This window comes from Haemaphysalis longicornis, unplaced genomic scaffold, assembly GCF_048455015.1.
Source record: "Haemaphysalis longicornis isolate Haplotype H1 unplaced genomic scaffold, Haemaphysalis longicornis Haplotype H1 scaffold_10, whole genome shotgun sequence".
Taxonomy (NCBI): Eukaryota; Metazoa; Arthropoda; class Arachnida; order Ixodida; family Ixodidae; genus Haemaphysalis; species Haemaphysalis longicornis.
This window is the reverse complement of record NW_027526204.1, coordinates 115479180-115501795: the sequence shown is the minus strand read 5'-3', so window position 1 is coordinate 115501795 and position 22616 is coordinate 115479180. Positions and strand designations below refer to the sequence as shown.

General features: G+C 45.9%; 2 protein-coding genes across 3 annotated transcripts in view; one reads left to right on the top strand and one right to left on the bottom strand.

The window, feature by feature from the left end:
* The window catches only part of LOC144159162 (uncharacterized), a 68062-nt gene extending 59900 nt beyond the window's left edge, over window positions 1-8162 (bottom strand). For both annotated transcript variants that reach the window (XM_077690485.1, XM_077690488.1), the window contains exons 1-2: window positions 8011-8162; window positions 5674-5906 (exon numbers count right to left, since the gene is read on the bottom strand). The gene's annotated coding sequence lies outside the window, so the exon portion shown is untranslated. The remainder of the gene's footprint in view (window positions 1-5673; window positions 5907-8010) is intronic.
* A 980-nt stretch (window positions 8163-9142) lies between these two features.
* LOC144159161 (uncharacterized) lies at window positions 9143-22337 on the top strand. The gene is made up of 3 exons (XM_077690483.1): window positions 9143-9350; window positions 15775-17011; window positions 21133-22337. Exons 2-3 carry the CDS (start codon window positions 15807-15809, stop codon window positions 22079-22081), a joined length of 2154 nt encoding a protein of 717 aa, XP_077546609.1. The 5' UTR covers window positions 9143-9350; window positions 15775-15806; the 3' UTR covers window positions 22082-22337.
* The last annotated feature ends 279 nt before the right edge of the window (window positions 22338-22616 follow it).

Genomic DNA, 22616 nt, shown 5'->3' with positions numbered 1-22616 from the left:
CTTTGCCCCCACCATTGGTGCTTGCCTGGCTCGTATCTGTGCCGTAAGAGGTGTATTCACACCACACTAGCAGCTGGCCAATTCGGAATTGTGCCTGTAAGCTGTCAGTGCTGATGTCAACACCATGCTGAGAACTCACCAGTGTGTCAATGTCAATTTGCATGTGTCTGCGAACTTGCTCATGCAGCACCGAAGGTTGCAGCACAAAATGGTGGATGCAGTATAGGAAATACTACATAATAAAAGGAAACCAACTAGAAAAACATCTAAGCAGCATTCCCAGCAGCTAAGATGAGTATTGTTTGAATAACGGTTGTGCAGTAAGTGTTCCCTAAATCCCCACGAATATCTTATCTCTAGTGACTGCATTTCTTAGGCAGAAGACGCGACTGCAAATGTGTAGTCGTGCTGCTGACCGCTATGCTAGTTCATCCTACACAAAACACTGCTTCCCGTACCATAGTTTTATGCTTTAAATAAAAGTTTCAGTTGATTTTATTCCCTTATTACCTAAACTTCGCTCGCTCTTGTCCCGCCTTTAATTGGCCTTAGATTTTCTACTAGTGTACCAGTCGCACAGGCATATGCAGCTTACAGCTCAAGTGAAGCGAAGTTACTGAAGTGTTGCATGAGCGCTTGTGTGGGGCTACTTTGACTTCATAGACTTTACTAAGCTACAAACGAGAGCCACATTCTTCCGGACACAAATCTTGTTGTGGCTTAGTTTTGACCGAGCAAACGAATTGCGACAACCTGCCGTCGGCCAGCCAAATGACTCAGTTGGGAAATTGGCAAGCAACTCAGTAGGCGCAGTCAAGCTGAGCTTGCTTAAGTGTCATACGAACATCATAGGAAAATTGCAAGGAGGATGCATAGCAGAGGACAGGACTTTTGCACTGAATTTTCTACTAAATAAATTCCCGCAAACGTACCCAGAGTGGTCGAAACATGGCCTAGGGACTACATACAAACTTCAATTTGTGCAAGGAATCCCACAATGTTTATAAACCACTTCAGTCTTCCTTTAAAGGAACATTTCAACTACGTAGTGCCATGTCACAATAGTTTCTCTGCCTGTACATCAATTGCTGCACACATGAGCTATGTGCATCCCGGGCTAAAGTGCCATTGCAAGTGTGTAGCACCACTGGGTCTCCCTTGTCTGCATTGTATTCTACTGTGATAAGTTTTAATTGTAAGTTCAAGGTGAAGTCAAGAAAAGCATTAGTGCTCAGGCATAGCAAACCGCCGTAACAGCTGTCTTCCCATACAGAAGTGCCCCGGTTTTAATAAGGGGCAGGCTGATAATGAGAAAGCAGGCAGGAGATGGGCTCATCCATGCATATAGAATGAGATGCAGCACAAGCCTGAACTAATGCAGGTCAGCAGTGCACCAGCTTGCGAACTCTTCGATGCTCCATGGGTGCCGGCCATAGTAGATTAGCCGTTGCATCCTCGGAACCTGGCCTGGCCGCTCCAGCAAGCCCAACTACCATCAGCTGGCTGTCAACAGACCGGCTGCAAGAGTAGAAAATCCTGCATAGACCCGCATTCAGATAAGATCCAAGCCAGCTGTGCTTTGATGAGCATGAGCTAGCCAAACCGAAACTTGTCTCAGACAGGCCCAACATAAGTAGAGTATCAGTGAATCTTAAATCATCCCTACACAGCTGCGATGAGCCCAGCAGCCACTCTCAAAAAACAGTAAAAAAATGGAGTGCACGGACTGGTACGACACACCTTTTCTGATGTTGAGAAACATTTGGACTTGAAGTCTTCTTTGTGGTTAAGTTCCTTTAATTTTACTTGCTGCTTATTATTTAGATTCCCAGAACATTCATGTAGTTGACTATATAATTAAATTTTTGCTAACCGCCTGATGTGTTTGATTGGATAGCAGTTCACTGTGGCTTGTTTTTAGCTTTAGCAATGTTAATAAATCAGCGTGCCTTGGTTTATGCACCATCTGTGCTTTTTTTTTTCATGTGCGAGTGTTTTCCTGGGTTCATCGGATTCATCTAAAAAATGTAGAAACCCAACTACGTGGTATTAGGCCATGGCTGGCCCTCGCCCAATGATGCTGTCTAATACTCCACTAGATACTTGAACGCTGATGAGGAAACCCCCCACAGTACATGTGGGCAAAGGGATTGTAGAACAGCTTGTGCGCTGCAAGCTGTTCTTATACTGTGCAAGCCATGTGTGGCTGTAGGGCTCCAGCATTGAGATCCCAATGTACTTAATGAAAGGGACACTAAAGGCTGAACAATATTTTGTTTCAACTGAAAGCTCACATGTTTTGTAGCTCTCCCTGCTTTTGTTCAACAGCCAATCATGCCTTATTCGCTGAGAAATAAACAAATTAAGCTGGCATGGCATTTCTTTCATCTGTTTCTCTTTCGTTTCACAACGTGGGAGCAAGGCACCGCCGGTGTGGCTAGCAGTTGGCTCTAAGCGCTCCCATGCTGACAGCGTTAACTTTTATGCTGCCAAGTCATGCCCCATTCTGACAACAAAATGAAACTCGCGCCGAGGAGCCTGGCCGTCCTTTTACCACGATGGAACGAACAATCCTTCTGCACGCTCAAGCGACTGATACTGCAATGTGGGGAAGCCACCCACACCCCATCCAGCCGACCTCAAGCGAAGTCCCTGCTCAAGTGACAAGCGGCGGCCCTATTAGCCAGCGAGAATGTTGGAGCTAAGAGAACGCACGCAGTACGCTTTATGGACAGCGGCACCGGGACGCAGGAAGATGGGCTCACGGGAAGTTTGGATTTACATATATTTTACGTGCTTAAACATTTAGGAACTGGTTATTTCAGGAAGGCATTTATACAAGCTTCTTCAATGAGCTGTCGCCGTTCACAACTTCTGTGATGTCACAAACTGTAGTACCTAAAAGCGTACGGGGTGTCGACACTTTTTCATGTTTGTGGAATTTTCTGCCTTATTAAACAATTGCTAGTTGCGAGAAAGGTGTATTTATATTCTTGGCACTATAATCTAGTGATGCAGGCCAACTTGTTTCCACTTTTTGGTGTCCGTTTAAAACACAGTAAATAATACCTGCTCTAACAACAAAGAAAATAAATCTAATTAGCCCTCTTCCCAAGAGAAAATGGTAGCTGGTCCCAGCTGGTTTATGGTTAAATTCCCAGCTGGGACCAGTTACATTTTCTCCTGGGTTGTAGTAAATGTCACAAGCACATTTACTATCACTAATACTCACTAGAAGATACTTTCGTAGCATGTTAGCGATTTCCTATTCAGCAGACCTTCACACAAGCTCAGCAGGGTTCCCACAGCCTCATAGGAACAGTGCAGAAAGCACAAAAACTACGCCAGCCCAAAAAAAGCAACACGGCTTTCATTGTTGGTTCCAAGTGCTTGTGGTATGGAGTTGAATTGATACCTTTAATGGTGCCCGGCAGATATGTAGAGATCTAAAACCAAGCAACAAGAGTAAGATCTTATACACCATATGCTTTAAAAATTACCTTTTTTGATGCATTTTCTAACTAGCTCTTTCAGCATTATTGAACAAAAATATAAGCAAAATATTAAAAGAAGGACAAGTATAAGGGGGGTGCCTAAAAAACTTCCCCTTTATGTAAATGAAGGGTTCATGCAGAGGTAGAAAGAGCACGGGAGCAGTGGCCACATTGCATCACGGCACCGCCTGCGTAGTCTGACAGGAAGCAATGGGCAACGTCCTGACAGGGCGCTCACTGCACCTACTACCCTATCGGATATGAGTATTTTGTTGCGTTGCTCACAATAGTCACCGGTGACCAAATCTGCCAGTGCCGAGCTGGACAAAGCTACGGACTCGCTAACAAGTTGCTCGTTGCACCGTATGAAATTCAACATCGTCATATCCCTGCTCATGGGTGACACATTACTGTCAACTTAGTATGTGGTTTCCGATATCATGCCTTTGCGATATATATTGTAAGCCAATAATAAAATGGCCTCCGACAATATAGAAATCCCACTGAGTGAAAGAATCACTACAGAAATGTTCGTTATTCCAAAAAAGAATCCCGCTTCTAACAGTCTTTTTTATTCGGGGCTTGCACCCAAGTTATTGCTATCAGTCAGTTCATAAAAACATGCATTCTATGAGGGCCTCTGTAACAGATGACTATAACTTTTCATACCCCACAGCATTCTTTAACACAGAGCAAGTGGGGATTTTGTATTTTTCCTTTGTTCAACTGAGTAATGACCGCAATAAATTGGGACTGTACCCAAGATAAAAACCTAAAATTTATGTGGTTATTAATTCTCCGAATGTGGCTTCTGTATTATCCAGGGCAATTTTGTTGTAGGCTTACAATGTCTAATACCAGAATGACATGCTATGGAAAACTGAATAGGCCACCAACACTGTAGAACCCCGCTTTTACGTCTTTCACGGGACCACGGAAAAAAACGTAGTGGCCAGGGACTATATAACAGGAACATAGAATTAGTACTGCAGAACATGCTATTAAATATTATATAAAAGACATAAGCCATGGCTCAAACACAAAATAAATTTAGTTGGCATTTTCAAGGTTTAAAAACCTCTCTGATACAAGTTCGGCGCTTCTTATGGGGCAATGGGATGACATGGCCCTTCTCCAATTGTTAGATCACCTTGTGGCTATCCGTATCGCCAAAGTGGCTCCCGTACCTTGTACAACATGCAGTTCAATTGGATTCTACAATTGAGTTCAAAGTCGACAGTAGCAGTCCAAACTCTTTCGCGGTACGTATTTTTCCCATGTGTGTTCCGTGTCGACTACCCACAGAATGTCAAGTTTGTCTTTGCGTGACAGGGCTTTCCATTTTCTTGATGCCATCAATGGTCGTGGCAAAGGAAAACAAAGTCTGAGACATAGCAAACTCCTTAGCAGGAAACACGTGCAACAATATGTACGAGTGGGGTCACAAGTGAGGGTTCCCGTGCGAATTGGGCAGCGACAACTGTAGTGTTTTATGCCGTGCACTCCTGTTTCTACGATTTCAGTAATGCACCAACAGCACCCGCTAGGGACTACACATTTCCGTGTTTTTTTTCCATGCACTTATGTTCTTTTACGTCTATTTTTCATTATTTCTGCCCTATAATTGGAACGTATAAAGCAGGAACATGACAACGTATTAAGTGGGGTTGCAATAAAATGTGAGTCAGGAAAACATAATAGTGAGCAACGTATAAGCAGGGTTATACTGTAAAATGTTGACCGTGAAGAAGGCTTCGACAATGTTACTTAGTAGCATGCAAAAAGAAATGTGTAAACACTTGCATAGCTTTGACCAGCTCAACAGCAACAGATTCGGTTGACGCTGGTCGTTGCGAATGGCAATGAAATCAGCGCAACTCCCTAGCCTGGCACTGCCGTATGAAAACCGTCATGCTCAGTGTGACACGCCAGCAGAGCAGCGATTAAACACATCACATAGGGGAGTGGGGCAGAGCAAGCGAACCATCAGAACACTGCCAATTGGTTCCCATCAGTCTGCCTAGCTGGTGCAGCGATGCAATGTGGCCACTGCTTCGATGGTCCGTTTACTTCTGCTTGAGCCTGTACATGCATGCACAAAGTTCCATGCACTTGCATCAGAGAAGGAGGAGGCTTAATGCACAGCATGTACAATGGGTGCGGTATCAATAAACATTACCTGTAAGCAGTTGTGATAATTGACAACTCCGGGTCGCGAGAACGCGCCAGCAGACGATGGAGGCAAGCCGGCGGTGGAAGACGACGACAAGCAGGACCACACGGAGCGGGGAGCATGAGAGGGATCGCAAGACCGGCTGGAGTTCGGGTGCCCTCGGACAGGCGACATTCACCTGAGGGCGACGACCATGCAGCAGCGCTGGGACGTCTCCCGCTCCGCCGGCACAGCGGGGCCTGCGCCATAGGACCGGACACCAGTCCATCTTCAGGTACCCAAGCTTTGCGCCGGGTAGCCTGGCCATTGTTCCCTCCTGCGAGGGCCGCCACGTCATCGGGCGGACCATCTGCTCCTCTTACAAATTGAGGCACCATGCAATGCGTCGGGGAGCCTCGGCTCGGGAATTAACAACAACAAAAATAAACATTCAGTTTGTGTCAGTAGGGTGATTAAAAAGACTGTTTTCTTGACACTAATTCACTTCAATGACGCCAACCTCGTACAGATAATCGAACAATGCCACGAGTACTTTGCGTTGAGCTGGTCTTTGGAGTAGAGGCTGCGCCTGCTTATGGACTTCAATAGCCGTGGGCTTGCACCTCCCACAGGTTTTTTCTTTTTGTGACCATGGCGCTAGTGTTTTGTGACATAGCTACATTTAGGGTAGAGCAAGAGCAGTTTGGCCGGTAGAGCAAAAATCAAGGCCGACTGCTTTTGCTGTGTGTCGCAAAGCATGTGAGAGGTATCGGCTTGGAGTTCCATTCCGAGTGAGCTACAGTTATTCTGGTCATCTATAATTATTAGTGGTAATTATACTCAAGAGTGATTATGTCTATTCTGCAAAAACAAGCAGTTTCGCAGGTTGGGTAAAAATCATGAGAGACTGCTCCCACCACAAGTTGTGAAGCCAGTGTTAGGTTGGCGTTTCCCCTGGTGGGATCTTTAGAGACAGCTGCCGTTTCGTCTCGACGAAACTCAACACTTTTCACTTCAGGTTCTGTCTGGACGGCACTTGACCATTTCTTGTCGTTTCATCTGCGAGGAGTAGTAGGCAAAGCCTTTTCTACAGGCTAATTAAGTTATCCAACTATATCCTTTTTTCAACTGCGCATGTGTGCTACCAACGTCCGTAAGTGCAGCCCAGTGGCGTCGAAGGGTACCAGACAGATATCCCCGGGCATACTCTGGAAGGGTGTTTTGGCAACAGCATGCCTTCACAACATACGCATTTTGCTGTATTTCTCTGAGCTAGCATGTGGAACAGGCCAACCAAGAACAAAAAGCAAGCAGACAGCTCGGCGTCTTGCATCGTATGTTCCCTTCTCCCCAAGTGTGCGTGTTTCGCACTAGCTTTTCCAACATGCTTTTATTCCCCCGTACACACGTTATGGATGAGCGGGCTTTGAGTGCACATGGCGAATTGTCACCCTTGCATGCCAAGTGTTACTAGTTCAGGCTGTTAGGTTGCGTGTCTGAAAATGATAAAAAACAATGATTTGGCGCGAATTTGGCGCAGATTACCAAGACGTAGCAGGGCTTTCGCGCAGTAATTACATCACTGCACACTTCTAATGGTGTTATTCTGAACGGTTTTGATCTGTCTGACAAATACAAACACCAGCCGCTCAATAGTGAACTGATCATGGCGTAAACATAACTGTGGTTGACTTGTTCGCAGTATATTTACTATTTTTCGTGCATAGGTTTTACGATCTATCGAAGAGATGCTGCCTCAGACTCCCACTAGCAGACAACAGCGAAACTTCAGCCGTCCTGAATCTTGAAGCCAGCGCGATGCCTTTGATGGGGCTTCGACGTCTCACGAACCCCGAGCGTGCAGGCACATTAAGAGTGCCAGGGGCCACGAGTGGCATGTTCAAAACGCCGCTAGTACGCACAATCGTACGCGTACATCACACAGTTAACTGAAACAACGCATACTGCGCGTAAGGCTGGCAGTACCGTCGTGCCTGTCAAACCTGCGCTTGTCTGTGTTGCGTAATTCGTTAGGGACCCTGCAACACTCTTTGAGCAGTTCAAGTAAACCTGCGCGACGTTTAGATTACACTGCCAGGAATACCTGAGCCAAATATTACACGTGCACGTGAAGCGGTGCGCGCAAATCGATGTGAAAGACGCCGAAAAACCAACCGCTCTCTCTTCGGTTGTCCTCATTATACAACCCCTGGCATGGCCTAAGGGACGTCACATAGGCCATGGCTGTCCGATCGGCTGTCACTGGTCAACTTCGCGAACCTTTGCTTTCGGTGCAGCCTCGTTTGATTGTCACTGCTCCGGATCGGCCAAAGGGCACGGAACGACGCAAGTCTCGGACAGTACCTTCGCTGCAGTTGCTTCCACACAATGGGAATAGTTTGATGAGAAGTGGCTGCCGTGACATATCTGTTTTGGTGTCAGCCTTCAAAGAGCACAATAACCACTGCCACACCAACAAACACCCTGCGAAGGCGCGAAGAACCGGACGAGCGTAAACGCAGTTTCGGGTTGTTTTGATGATGATGTTGATGAGTGCAGAGAAATCTAGAGAGATGATAGACACAGCAGGTTGCAGTTAACAAACGCATCCCTAGCAGATAACAAACGCACTTCCCACAGAAAAAAAAACCGTAAAAAAGCATCGCGACTAAAAAAATTTGCATACAAAAGAAGAAAAACGTTTCATTCATTTATGCTTTTGAAGAATGAAATTCTTTAAGCGGAAACGGCCTAGCAGACGACTCACGTCTGTTGGGGTGATCGACCCAGAGTTCATCGAACGGCGTATGTTGCCCTTCATTCACAGTGGGGGCGTGTATCCGTCGCAGCACTTCAACTCTTCGTGAGCCTCATTGCCGGGTAACATGAAAATTAAAGTGTCATGCTTCCAAAATGTTTCCACAGGCACCGCGCACCAAGGCAGCGCTGCGGACCTCTTCTCTGTGCTTGTTTTAAGAGTAGACCTTGTTTTAAGAGTAGAACAGTCTCTTCGTTTTTATCGCCTTCCATTTCAGCAGCATAAATCTGCATCCAATGGTCACAAAAACTAGACAGGCACACGAAAAAATGCAAGCACAGGCGACGATTATTGTTTTGGTCAAGAGACCGACGACGCTCCAGAGGCGCAGTGCTTTTGGTTGATTTAGAGTGCGTTCGAGTTGACCCATAGAAATGGTAAAAAGCTCCAATATATGCCGCCAATGCACCATAGAGCTGCACTGAATCTAAAAACGTTGGCTGCACTCGCAACTTGTGCTGTAGAGCTGTAGCGTGCACTGGACTGAGTGGCAGCACCACAGTGTGCTAATGATTAGTCATTTTAGCAGACAAAAAACGTTAGTTATTTACATTTAAATAAAGTTGTGTTCTGTCTTGTTATTTTAAGAGTTTCATATTGTTAGTTTTTTTTTTTTTGTTCAGGTTATAAGGTGCAGAAGCCACACTAGAGGACGCCCGCTACAAAGGGAATTTCAGGCATTTCTTTCCTCTATGATTTCAGGTGGTGACGGTCCCCCATGGAGGAAAGATGCGGTTCCCTTTGTGGAGTCTTCCCTCATCTGTGTTGTGTGTTCGCGCGCTGCGTGCGTGGACCAAGTTTTGGAGCAGTAATTTACTCAACAGTTTCTCGGTTTCTCAGCTCGCCATGCGCATATTGACGTGACCACTCCATGCCACTGTGAGCGGTAAGTACCCAATCTTTCCTCCTCTAACGCCTCGCTGTGCACGTGCGTTCAATGCTCGCGTTTTCACGACATGTGGGGTTTAACGCGCCGACGCTTCACAGGCGATGAGGCGCGCCGTATTGGAAGGCTCCGGATTATTTTTGACCACCTGGGGATCTTTGACGTGCGCCGAAATCTCATACACACGGGCGTTTTTGCTTTTCGCCTCCATCAGAAAACGGCCACCGCGGCCGGAAGTCGAACCCGCGTCTTTGTGCTCAGAAGCACAACGAACATAGCCACTGAGCAACACCACCTTGAGCCTCCGCGGCGTGTACAGCCGTGAGCTGAAGTAAACGGACCACGGGAGCGGTGGCCAAAACTAATCGCTGCGCCGTCTGCGGCGCCTGCTGTCGAGACCGCGCACAGCGCAGGCGCGGCCTAGCAGTACAGTACACATGCCGCTATCGCTCGCCTCTTCACGACTGCTTCTTGCTTCGATAAGTCAGCGCCAGGGGAACCGCGCTGCCCTTTTGCTGTCTGCTGGTCAACACACCTGTGGGAACGGCGCGCTGGCGAAAGCGGCGGCAACGCGGCTCTGCTGGCAGGGTGGGCGCGCTTTTTTTTTTTGCCCCCTTTCCCCCTCCCCCATTCTCCGCTGCATATATTTTGAAGCAGAAAAAATAACTTTGCAGTCGAAGAAAATAAGACAAAACACCATCTTTATCGGTTTTGAGGATAGATGCGAAATTATAGCCTCCCGAGAATATCAGCGAACTCGAAAAATTACTGATGCTGAACATACATGCTAAGGCTTTGACAAATACTGCTGTGTTTAGGTATCTGCTGCACTGCTTTATGAAACTTCGTTTGCCGTATGCGGCATAAGTGCCACTTCGCAAATGCTCAGGAAAATCCAGCTTCGCAATTTTTTTCAAGTTCGAGGCACCGAAACATACATTTAATGTTAAAAAACTATATTGCGATATGAGATACGATTGAACCACGCCTTGAATGCGCAGCGACTATCGAAATGAATGCAAACTACATTTTTCGATTAGATTTATTTGCACTTGAAAACATTATTCATAGTTCTTGCGCACTTCTGTGACACGAGTTGAAATTGAAGGATTTCATCCAAAGGGGGGTCGTTCAGTCGATGATTGAAGATAAAAAGATTACTAGCTTATGGTCGACGGCCGACCAGGTCGACTGGATTCGCCGAAACCACTGTGAAAATCGCCTTACAGCATCCACATTTCTGACTGCTAGGATAATTCCAAGTTTCATCTATCACACAAAACTAGGTTAATGGCCGACTAGAAATGATTCCGTTTAGTTTCTTGGGCTAATTTGGTTAGTACCTTCGTAGAAATTTGAAAAACTCGTAAGCCGTTTTTTATATATCCTACATCGTAATAACTTCAATCTAATAAACTGCGAAACAAAGCAACGTGGAAACGCCAGCTTCGCTGGATGCATTCATGTCATCAATGAATTAGCGGGCCGCTATTTCTGCCTTTTGGTTTTGATAACTTCGAAGCAGTAATAAATGCTCCAAAAGCAAGATTTACTGTGTTTCACGTAACCAATCCCAGGGGTGAGACAGCTGCGCATATTGCGCAGTTTTGATACAAATTGGTTTTTCTGCGCCAGGCTGCTCCAAAAGCTTGAAAATTACAAAAATTGCGCCAAACTGCTCCAAAACAGACTGAGAGCCAAGGATTTTAATGCTCCTGTCAGTTTCAGTGGGGAAAAATGCTTACTGATGGCGTAATTTTCCAGCACAACCAAGGCGATGCTGTTTATGGGGGTGTCTGCGTTTACATTAAGTCATTTGATCTGTTGCGGAATGTTCCGCGACTCGAAAGACGGGAGTTCATCAAAAACAACGTGGTGCCCGTGAATTCGTCTTTCGGCCTTGAATGTGAAACGCGGTGCGTGCTTGAAGTGAAATTTCGGGCTTATTGCGGTGTTATAAAACGCAGAGTTATTGCTGCCTTTGACAGCGAGCTTGCGAGCGGCGGGAACTGGACGATCGACACTGCAGAAGTGGTGGTGCAGGCCACATCGCCGCAAAATGTTCAAGTAGTGTCCGAAAGCGGGACGGGCTATTATTCGCACAATAGTGATAATGGTTCATCTATCTGAAGTAAAATTCAATGCCAAGAGGGAGGTGGCTAAGGATAGCAACGTTACTCAAATTACGATCGTAGTGAACGTGCACCTTGGGGATTGAAATGGGAAGGCTGGTCGTGTGCGACTACTTTCACCTCCCTTTGCGCAACTTTTGGCGTGGCTCTACACTTGTGCGTAACGCCCATTCTCGGATTACAAAAAGAATAATTTCGGCATTCACATGATAAAAAAATGCCTTACAGTTGCTTAGTTTTTCAATTTGGTATTCTCAATGGCGCTCCACGCTATCTATGCATAAAGCCTAAGAATTTAAAAATGGTTTGTAAAACGGTAGTGCAGTTCGTACCTTGTGATACTCTGCAAGAAAAAAAACTTTATTGAAAGGCTGTTTCAGTGTTATGTACGTTCAAAACGAATTAAAAAGTGCAGATTTACCCCCTGAGTTGCCAAAAATTTGATTTTTTTAGGCTCCTAAGGTGGCATAATAACTGTCGTTCTGCTGCTCCAAATCAAGGTTCTTCTGCTCCAAAATCAAGATTTCGCTGCTCCAGAAACTGCTCCCAAATATGATTCAGCTGTCTCACCCCTGCAATCCCCCGTGTGGTATTTCTTTTTGAGCCGTTCAATTTATAGGAAACATACGAACTGCCCCAAGCACACACACGCACCGACACATTGTTCACAAACAAGCTGCTATGCTCAATTCGGTGGGTGTCCTTGGCAAAAACCTAAGTGCTATAACAAGGTGTGGTGTGAACAATTGCGGGATTTGGTGACGGGGCGTAAGGGGTTGTGGCAGTTAAATACGATAGGATTCACTGTAATGTGATCGGAATCCTGTTTCGGGGACAAGTTTTCCCTGCATGAGGCGCAAATATACCAAAACAAGCAAAATAGCCCGTACACCATCTTGATCTAAGAGAAAGCACCCACGTTGGTTGGCCATTTTTTCGGATGTATTTGTGATACTGAATAATACAAAAAGGCTACGAGACCAACACAGCTATAGCACACTATGTGTGGTAGCGCAGCACCATTGCCGCATATCAGGTGAGTCGCATAGCTTTCAATGATAGGGCGGCACCCGGCAGTGTTCCTCTAACTGCGGGGCGTGATTCCCCCGGCGCTGATTTATCGAATCAAGAAGCAGTCGCAAGAGGCGAGCGATAGCGGCATGTGTACTGTACTGCTAGGCCGCACCTGCGCTGTGCGCCGTCTCGACAGCAGGCGCCGCACAACCAGACGGCGCAGCGATTAGTTTTGGCCACCGCTCCCGTGGTACGTTTACTTCAGCTCACGGCTGTACATGTGTGAACAACAAGCTTCGTGGCGGCAGTGTGCTCTGTAGGGTGAGCATTGAACCTCAACAGCACTGCAAAATGCAGAAACAGTAAAGCTACACCCAGAATAATAAATTGTTGGTTAAGCATGATCAACAAGAAGATATCGCTGTTGGAAGATGACCGAAGACTTGACATGCAGCGCTGGTGTGTGTCGAATTCTTTTGCTTCGTGTTCGAGTTGCGCTCTCTTGGCCGCACACGCACGCTGACATGTGTCAGTGCCGATAACCTCTGGTAACGGCTTAAAAGCAAAGTTTGTTCTTTTCTCATATGTTGCTTTTCTGCTGGAGGCGAAAAGCAAAAACGCCCGTGTGTGCGAGATTTCGATGCACGTTCAAGATCCCCAGGTGGTCAAAATTAATACGGAGCCTTCCACTACGGCGCACCTCATCGCCTGTGTAGCGTCGGCGCGTTAAACCCCGCAATCAGTCAATTAATTTTCTCGTGTGCTAGTACTTTTGGATGGTGCACTGAAAAGGCACTGTGGCAAGAAGTGCGTGCTAAAGAGGTCGCGAAAAAGTAAACCGGCAGTGTCGATGACAGCGACAGACGGAAAACTTAATGCACTTAAGTCGGGCTCCTTTCGGTAGTCTGTCGCCGCTCCAGCGACAGAGGGCCTCAGCGGTAGTGTATTAATTTCGGCAGCGTCTCGTTCCCCGCACGGGGTACGAGACAAATCCCCCACCCCACCCCCCCCAGTGGCTCCTGCCCTGCATGATGTCGTAGTGATGTAATAATAATTGTGATTATTTCGTGTAGTGGTGTAGTACGAAATACATATTTTTGTTGGGGAAAAAGCAGTGGAAACACGCTACACAAGAGGAGAGGCAAGACAAGGACACCAACAGGCCGAGACTTCTACTTTACTCCGATATTTTTGTTTATTTGCAATAAAAATTAAATATCTATTCAATTGCTAGAAGTTTACTAAACAAAACCATTTTTGTTCTTGCGGTAGCAGCCGGTGCTCCTGCAGCAGCCACTGCTGGGACGGTGCCCCAGTTTTCTCAGGCCGATAACGTAGATAAAGCAGCGTTCGTATTGTTAGAGGCACTATAAGAAAACGTGAGAATGTTGCTTGTGTTTAAGTATCATGGGGACAAAGCCAGCCTTTCCAGACGGTAGCAAAATAGCCGCTCTCGAATAATGTTGACGTGTGACCGCCCGCCTGATGTACGCCGATGGTACCTGCATACAATTTAAGCGTATGTAAGATGACATTGTGCAGCCAACTGGCCTCGTTCGAACAACCCATGTTTCATGCAAGAAAGGACACAGTATCAGCATAATTATGTGAACCTGCTGAGGCATGTCAACATGGCGGCATCTGCTATCAATAGTTTGCACTACGGCAAGTTCAGAATGCTTAAATGGATGGCCTGAAACCACGGAGTGTTCTCCAAATGAAGACACCTTAGCAACACCAAAAAATCAACCCACTAAACTAGATCTCCCCCCTTCAGGAATATTAGCAAGGAAGACTATCAAAAATCGAGTATTTCTTATTTTCAGGTGGACGAAATTGTCGCTTAAAATTTCCGTTACACCCAGGAGAGGTTTTGTGAGCATGCGCCACAAGCATCATAAATGTGTGATATTTAGCGCTTGAAAAGATTTTCATGGAGAAAGCATTGCAGCTGTAGTGGCAATAAATAAATTCACTATAATAAAATGTGGCAAAAATACATCTGCGGCACAAAGGATGCCGAAAGAGTCAGACCGGTGGCCGTCTCTCATATTTGATGGCCCAGAACGTGGCTGGGTAGTTTCTGTCATGCATTCAGCTCCTTACATTGGCACATACATGATTCTATGACAAATTAGGACCTGGGTCCTTAAAAGGTGCGCCAGCTAGGCGCTTCATGTCATAGCTACTGCACTGGCACAACTTTCGTGTCTCGCTGTATATCCTGTGGTATGTGCTATGTTGGCCTGACTTTACTGAGTCCCTTCATGCAAAGGGACTTAATTAAGGACACCCAGACAATTGGGTCAGAAAAGAAGCTGTACGGACGGTAACAGGAGGGGTATACACCTGGCCGCCCATCGCGTCCTAATACATGCACTCCAGCATATGAAAACCCATGGGTTTCCTGCAGGCTCAATAATCAGTGTCAAAGAGAATCTTAAGATGTGCCTGGAATGTGAAAGCATCTATGGATCAAATAATTAAATATGATGTATATTTAGTGACTTCACAGGAAGTCACATGATTAGGGGGGGTCTGTCTAGTACTGTATCCAGCGCGGGGCACGAGAAAACTGCACATTCTCGCTACAGCCACACCCGAACTGCTGGTAAAGCCAAAGCCCCCTTTTTTATGGATAAAGGAGGCTATCCCAGATCGGTGATAATTTAATGATCTCCCAGAAATTGGTGTCTTGGCATTGTACCGAAAAAGTAGAAAAAGTTGTTGCAAACTACAGCAGGTCTACTAGGGAGGACAAGCTAGGAATTGTAATTATGTACTAGTGAATTTTCTGGAAGAAATAACGGACGTGTTGTTGGCGTAGTCAGTAATTGTTCAGTGGTGAATGTCACATCTTATCTATTGCATGACAGGGCTTTAATATTTTTATATGTGTGCCTACGAATGTTTTGGTCTATTGCTTGGCCTTTCAGTGGATCACTGTTTGCCTCTGCTTCTTCATGGTGACATAGCGGTTTGCCTGATCACAGATTTTTAAGACACAACAGTTCGAGCACAAAGGTCCAGGTGTTCTGGGCAATCACAATAGACAGCTTTTGATGGCTTGTCTTGTATGCGTCGCTGGGATATGATATATCAATCATAGCTAACTTTTTCTATGTTGCCCGTTGTCACGCTAATTGCCAATATGAATGGATCTGCTTTTCACGGTTGCTTCTGTAGCACCGAACGACAGGAAGCCCTCCTTGTTTTTGTCCTTGCAGTGCACACTGACTTCGGTTGTACTGATTTGCCTAAATATTTTTGCATCCCAGAGACTCTCTGAAGTTTGCTGTGGGCATCCAAGATGAACGTGGAGTGCTGGAGGGAAAAGCTGGCAGCACTGGACCTTGTGCGCGAGTGCTCAGTGCCTACTTCAGAAGACAGCTGTTGGCTCTGCGACGACCTCGAAGCATGGAACAGAGTCTTGCAGCCCCTGAAACTCCACCTTTATAATACCTGGCACGGCGTGCTGAACCTTCGTACTCGAGATTACAAGGTCACGGCTGAATTCGAGGAGCTAGACACTCCTTACGACACCACATACTTCACTGTGTGGCTACCGAAAAAACACCACTGTGTTGTGGAAGTCAACCTGAACCAAAACTTCCAGTGTTTCAGAGCGGTCTCCATCCCTGACTCTGTCGCCAGGTCACCATCTCATCTGCGTCGCATTTCAATTGATGGGGATGCATCGTTTGACTGGTCTCTGCTTCTCGATGCCTTGGGTCCCATAGAACAGTTGGAGGAGCTTAGACTTGATGAGGTTATGGTGAGCAACAGCCTTGCCTCGAAGGTGGCCCAGCTGCTTTTGGCCAATGCTGACTCGATGAAGGCATTTTGTCTGTCTGTTACCAGCATTCCTGGCAGCAGTGCTGACATCTTGATGAGTGGCATCTCAAAATGTGGAAAGCTGAGAGAGCTGACGTTCTATGCCAACCTGGGCTTAGCTGGCGCCAAGGACTTCGCAATGCTTCTGAGGACAACGGAGACATTGGAGAAGCTGAGCGTGATAGAACAGAGAAGTGATGGCGTGCCTGATGACGAGGAGATAAATTACGAGAAGAACAACGAGGAAATACTGACTGCAGTGGGTGACTTACTGAGTCGGAACAGTACCCTCACAGAGCTTGCTTACAGCACGCAGCAGCATCTTATTGTTGGCATTTTGAACATTCTCGAAACCAACAATGTGCTTAGGTGCCTTACAATCACTACTACTTACATGACTGACTCCACAGAGCATGACCACAGAGTTGGAACAGCACTGAAGTCAATGCTGACAAAGAATACTGGGCTTCGCTCGCTAATACTCGAGGACTTTGACATTAATTACGACTTCGCAGGACCTGTGTCTGAGGGACTACAGCAGAACACTACCCTAGAATGCATCGACCTGTATTACAGTACACTGAGCTTCTGTGCACTCGAAGCATTCTGCTGTGTGCTGGGCGTCAATAGAACGCTGTCTTCACTCAAGGTTGGCTACCATGAGGGGAACTTCACTGAGAGGTAAGAATGAAACATAATTGTTAAAATTTTGAAAGTGCAATGGAAGCATTTTTCAGTTACCATTTATTTGTTTGTGCTAAAAGGCTTTGTTCTAAAATTTTGTGCTGTACTTAGTGGCAATTTTCCCACAAATAGCATCAAACTTCACAATCCATATTACCTTGATAAGGTAATGTAATGTGACGTGTAAGATAATGTGACATAGAAAAGGAAAAATTATAAATTTCTACGTCAAGGACCAATTTTATTCATTAGAAATCGTTTTGTGGGTAGTAGGGTAATCATGAAGACGTCTGCTAAAATAGTCAAACCAGACTTGCCTAGCTTCCACAAAAATTTGTTGTGGCCCCTTCCAGAAACAGCATGCAGTGATGCTCCATGCAAAAAAAACTTTTCAGCTAATTTTGCTGTTCAGGCGTGAAGAAAACTCATTGTCCTTGATATCTGCAGTGAACTTTCATATCAGGTTGCTGTAACTTTACCTTTGAGAATTAGCAACTCCAAGTTCATGTTGCTGTCTTAAAAAATGGGGGAAAACAAGCACATCTTAATTCGTGGCAGAACTTCCTCTTGCACCCCGAGATTTCTTCATTGCAGTACCTGGGCATTGTGTTCCACAATAGCAAAGTGCACTATTGCTAGCAATATCGCACTCTGGCTCAATGCAACCCTGAGTAATCTGGAGTGGCGTTAAGACTGAACCAGTGATAGTTGGTGGGACGAGACATCGGGTTAGCTGAAGGATCATGCAGTATTTTGATTAATATGAGAGGCTTTTTCATTCATCCTGAGCTGTTGAAAGAGGTTGAAATTGTGAGAAATGTCTGTTCAAATGGGACACATTAGTGCAGCCTTGATGCACCGCTTCACATCCCAATACATACATAGAAAATCTGGCTGCAAAATGGTTTGTTGCGGCTGAACTAATGGCACTCATTGTGTATACAGACTGCATAAAATGGAGTTTGTGTAAAGAAACGAAGGTAGTAATTCTTGCATTTTTTTTTTTTCTTTTTCACGTTGAGTGCTAGCATGTGCTTCAGTTACGTCTGCAGCGGTGGTTCAGCGACTACCCCATTGAGTCATGCAGTTGCTAGTTCGTTATGCGTTTTTTTTTACAAAGGTACAAGCATTCGTTCGAAACTCTTGTGCCTGTTCAATGAACCAAAGGCAGTCTATTACGACGCTTCACATTGTCCAGGTTGTGCACTCGGGACTACTGGCGTGTTAAAACCAAATTAGCTTGCATGCCAGTAAAAAGGAAGGGGAAATGATGAGTAAGAGATAGATGCCACGAATGCTGCAGATGCACGTGTCTGCATGAACTGTTCTGCGATGCCACACACAGCATTCGTGTTGCCCATTGCTTATTTGGTCCTTTCTTGTGCTCAATACCGTATCTGCACGATTATAACGCTCCCCTGATTGTAACGTGCAGGAAAGTTTGCTCAAGAAATTTCGGAAAAAAGTTTGTTTTGATTGGATTTATTTGCACTTTTGGGGGCGTTCGTATACATGGAAACGCTGCTTGTCGCTTTGAAGCCAGTTTTGGCTTCAAGCCCGATTGTAATGCGCACACAAATTTTAAGGTAACTTTTAGCAAATAAAGATGTGCATTAGAATCGTGCGCATATATGGTGTTCTGACTAGCGCAAATTTCTCCTCTGATTCAAACCCCTTTTTGATTGTTCTGTTATACTTTCTAATTAACTAAAGAACATAGTGGGTATTGGTAATGAATAGAAAAGCATATGAAAATGCAACTCGTAGCTACAGGAGACAAAGTAGGATCAACACAAAGCAAAAAATATGGCACCTTTCTAACAACCTTGCTGTTGTGGGCATCTCCTTGCATTTAGGGAATAGAATAATGCTCTGTCGTTATTCTCCCTGCTCTCGCGCAGTACCGCACTGCCAAGAAACTGCCCACAATGGGTTCGAGAGCGAGCCATGGCTTTCGCCGTGCGTGTACATCTGTCACTCCTCAGGGAAGCGATAACTTTCATAGTACAGGGGTTAATTACGTGGACTACCACAATACAAAACATAGCTACACTATGCACCTAACCCCTGGAGGGGTTAGGTGCATAGGGGTTAGGTGGAGGGGTTTGGTCCCCACACTCTTCTTGGGAAATTTATGCTAATTTGTTTCAGGGTGAACCCTATCATCAACAAACTCACTGATGGCATGGTATACAGTACTTGGTTTGGTCTGTTACGTGAGCGGGCATAAGTGGCCTACACGGTATACAGTACTTGGATTGGTCTGTTATGTGAGTGGGCATAAGTGGTCCACTCACCTAACCCTGAGTTTATGAGGACACTTGCAGGAGGACTTGGAAGCTTGACACTTCCACAATGCAGAGGCGCAAAGGGTTTGCGGAGGCTTTGACACTGAGACACCCTGCACACGAAAAATATTGGGTAGGGGATTGAAGGGACACTGAAGGCAATACGCAACCTGGTTTCAAACAAAAGTGTGGCCTTCCCACAGCCGTTTTAGCTTTTATTCAGTGCCAAAAGGTGCCTTAATTGCTGAGAAATCGCTAATCACACGCTGGTCAATTATGATGCAAACAGCGACTGCAGCCGCTACCACGTATCGAGTGGCTTGGTCCACTTTGATCAAATCAGTCGTGCTTTCCTCAAATTCTACTTTTTCGCAGCTCCGAACCACTAAGCAAAATTTTCCTTCACGGGACCCGCGATCAGTATTTGTGCTTTGTTGAAGGAAAAATCCCGCCGTCTCCACGAAGTGAATGATGATGAGAGGGGCGAAGCTAAAATGCTTATCGGTAAAACTGAAACATTCGCCCACACATCACATGAAGACTTGACATGTCAAGCTTTCTACCGCTCCGTTGACAAGCCCGTCAACGACGTCAATGTTTGTGGTAATTATGTGGGGCTTGTTTTGGACGATGACAATCTCCGTGGGTAAGTTGGCGAATTCGGTGTGTGACATTTTAGCCACCTTGGCCGTCGCCTTCTGCAGAGCGTCTTGTGTCGCGTACCCCCGGTACGTGTCTTCAGCTCGCAGGCGACGAACAACCTCTTCTTCTTCCTTTCCTCCTTGTTGGGCAGCAACGAATGCGTTGAACGTTTTGACCTCTTCGGCCAATCTTTGGTTGGCCAATCCCTAGGGGGATCCTGCCACAATCATCATCATTCCGCCGTGTATGGCAGCAACAAGGGACGGGACAGGGCCCGAGCAAGGGTCTTGAGCTCGCAGGCGACGAACGACAACCTCTTCTTCCTCTCCTCCTTGTTGGGTAGCAACGAACACGTTGAACGTTATGACCTCTTCGGTCAATCTTTGGTTGGCCAATCCCTAGGGGGATCATGCCACAATCATCATCAATGTGCCGTGTACGGCCAGGACAGGGCCCGAGCAAGAGGAGCTTCGCCCCTAAAACATCGTCATTTTGAGGCCCTGTGAATGTTGACAATGAACTAACTGCTCATTCATAGCTTGCACGTTTCTTCAAAAAGCAGTACCGCCGCTCGAAGTATGGGCGAGTAGCGCCGCCATCCAGCAACAGCCAGGAAAAACGTTGCGTACGCTACACGATTTCAGCAATTTGTGCCACTTGTGCAGTATAACCAGTGGCAGCGATACCTGCATTTGCGTTTTCACTATTTCCTACCTCATTTTAAAAATACCTACGTGTAAGAGTGGTATACTCGTGTTCTCGGTGAGCTAATCTATCAATCTAGAGCATCCTGTATTTTGACTTCAGTATTTCTTCAGGTGCAACTGTTTTCTCTACGTGTTGTGACAATGAATAGAAGCATATCAACGAAACAGAAGAAACGTTGAATAACTTCATTTATGTGTACTATGTTCTTGTTGCCGGCTTAGATTTTTTTGCAAAAAAAAACACAGCATTTACGCAAAGCAAAGGGATTGCCTCCTGTTGTGGGCCTTTGTGTGATTAACTGTTTGACTGGTTTTCTGGGTGAGACTGCAGTCTCACTGAGCCACTGGCAGCATGGACTCCTCCATACTAAGCTGCAGCCTTTGGCTTCCTGACCCCTTGTGCCGTAATGACTCTATCCATGTCTTAATGACCGTGAACACAGCTTTATCTGAGTTTGGCCTCATCTGTGGTTTTTTGCAGGAGAGCGCTGTCGGCAGAACTGGCCAAGACTCAGTGCTATGGACGCCTACAGATGTTTTGGAACCATTGGGATGCTCCAGGCTTGTCTGCTGCTCTGCTCGAGCTCTCCGTGTGCCCCACACAGCTGGGCCTTGACACCGGGGTTTTTACGAGGGAAGCCTTCTCTGCCGTTTGCAATGCAGTGGCCTCGAGTGTTTGCCTGAAGGAACTGAAAGTCCACTTCCGCAACACTAGCACCACCCGTGTAGATACTCTGTTTGGTGCATTGTGGCAAAACAAGTCGCTGGAGCACGTTATCCTGCATGAAGACACTAACTGTGAGCACTTTGTTGCAACTGCCGCAGCTAGTCTCCATTTCAACAAATATGTAGCTCAACTGGAAGCTCATTGCAGCAGTGTGGACGAGTTGTCGGCGATGATGATTGCTTCTTTGATTTTGTCAAATGAATCTATCTGGAGGCTTCAGTTGTACAGCAAGGTTGAAGTGACACCCGCATGCAAAGACATCATTTCATCAGCGTTGGTTCAAAACCAGTTTATCACGTACTGCTTCCCCTTTTCTGTCTGCCATGATGACAGCTTTGCAACAGTGGAAGAAGCTCAGCAGCGAAATTTTGCGCGCCTTCGTCAAGCAGCACGTTTCGTGATGAGGCAGAACACCGATAAGGTGTGCGCTGAGGCATTTGAGCACTTTAAGTTCAAACCACAGTTGCTCACATGCCTGATGAATGCTGCCAGCATGACCGAAGCAGAGGCACATGCTGCTGTGAGTTCAGCCGTTCGGTTTATTGGGCGGAATTACTTGTTCATCAACGAAGTGGTCTGTTGTAAGGCCGAGTGTCATGCAGGAGAAGGCACACAAATAGACCAGCTCAATGATGACTGCTGGCTTGCCATCACAAAGTACCTAAAAGTTTCTGACATTGAAAAACGGTATGGTCCGGGTTAGGGACAGACTGTGACTGCATTGTGAGCACTCGATGTAGCAAAATAGTTATTTGGAAGCTTACCAGGATGCTGTTTAGTTTCTTAATGGTCATTGCATTTTTATTTTGGCCGACAGAAAAGTTTTATCTGATGGCTTTTAAATTGACCAGACTTGAAATTTCTTTGTCCTCGAGGCAGGTACAAACTCCAGAGCTACACTTCGTTGTTTTGGTTTTGAACTGTGATAACTCTGCAATAAAAAATGTTACCGAGCTACACTTTGTTGTTTTGGTTTCGAACTGTGATAACTGAGCAAAAAAAATGTTACTGGAAGGTGAGAAAACTGCCGTGCATATTGTCTGCGTCAGCAGCATTGGCTGTGTCCGAGCATTGCTCTTAATCTTGCAGCAATCAAACTGCTGTTACGAAAGAACAAATTTGCAATTCGCACTAACAATGAAAGTTAAGACAGCGGTTCTTGGCTTAAAGCTGCCGGTATAACAAAATCATTTTGTAAAACTGTATTGTGTGAGGTTAAACTAACACATTTTTCAACT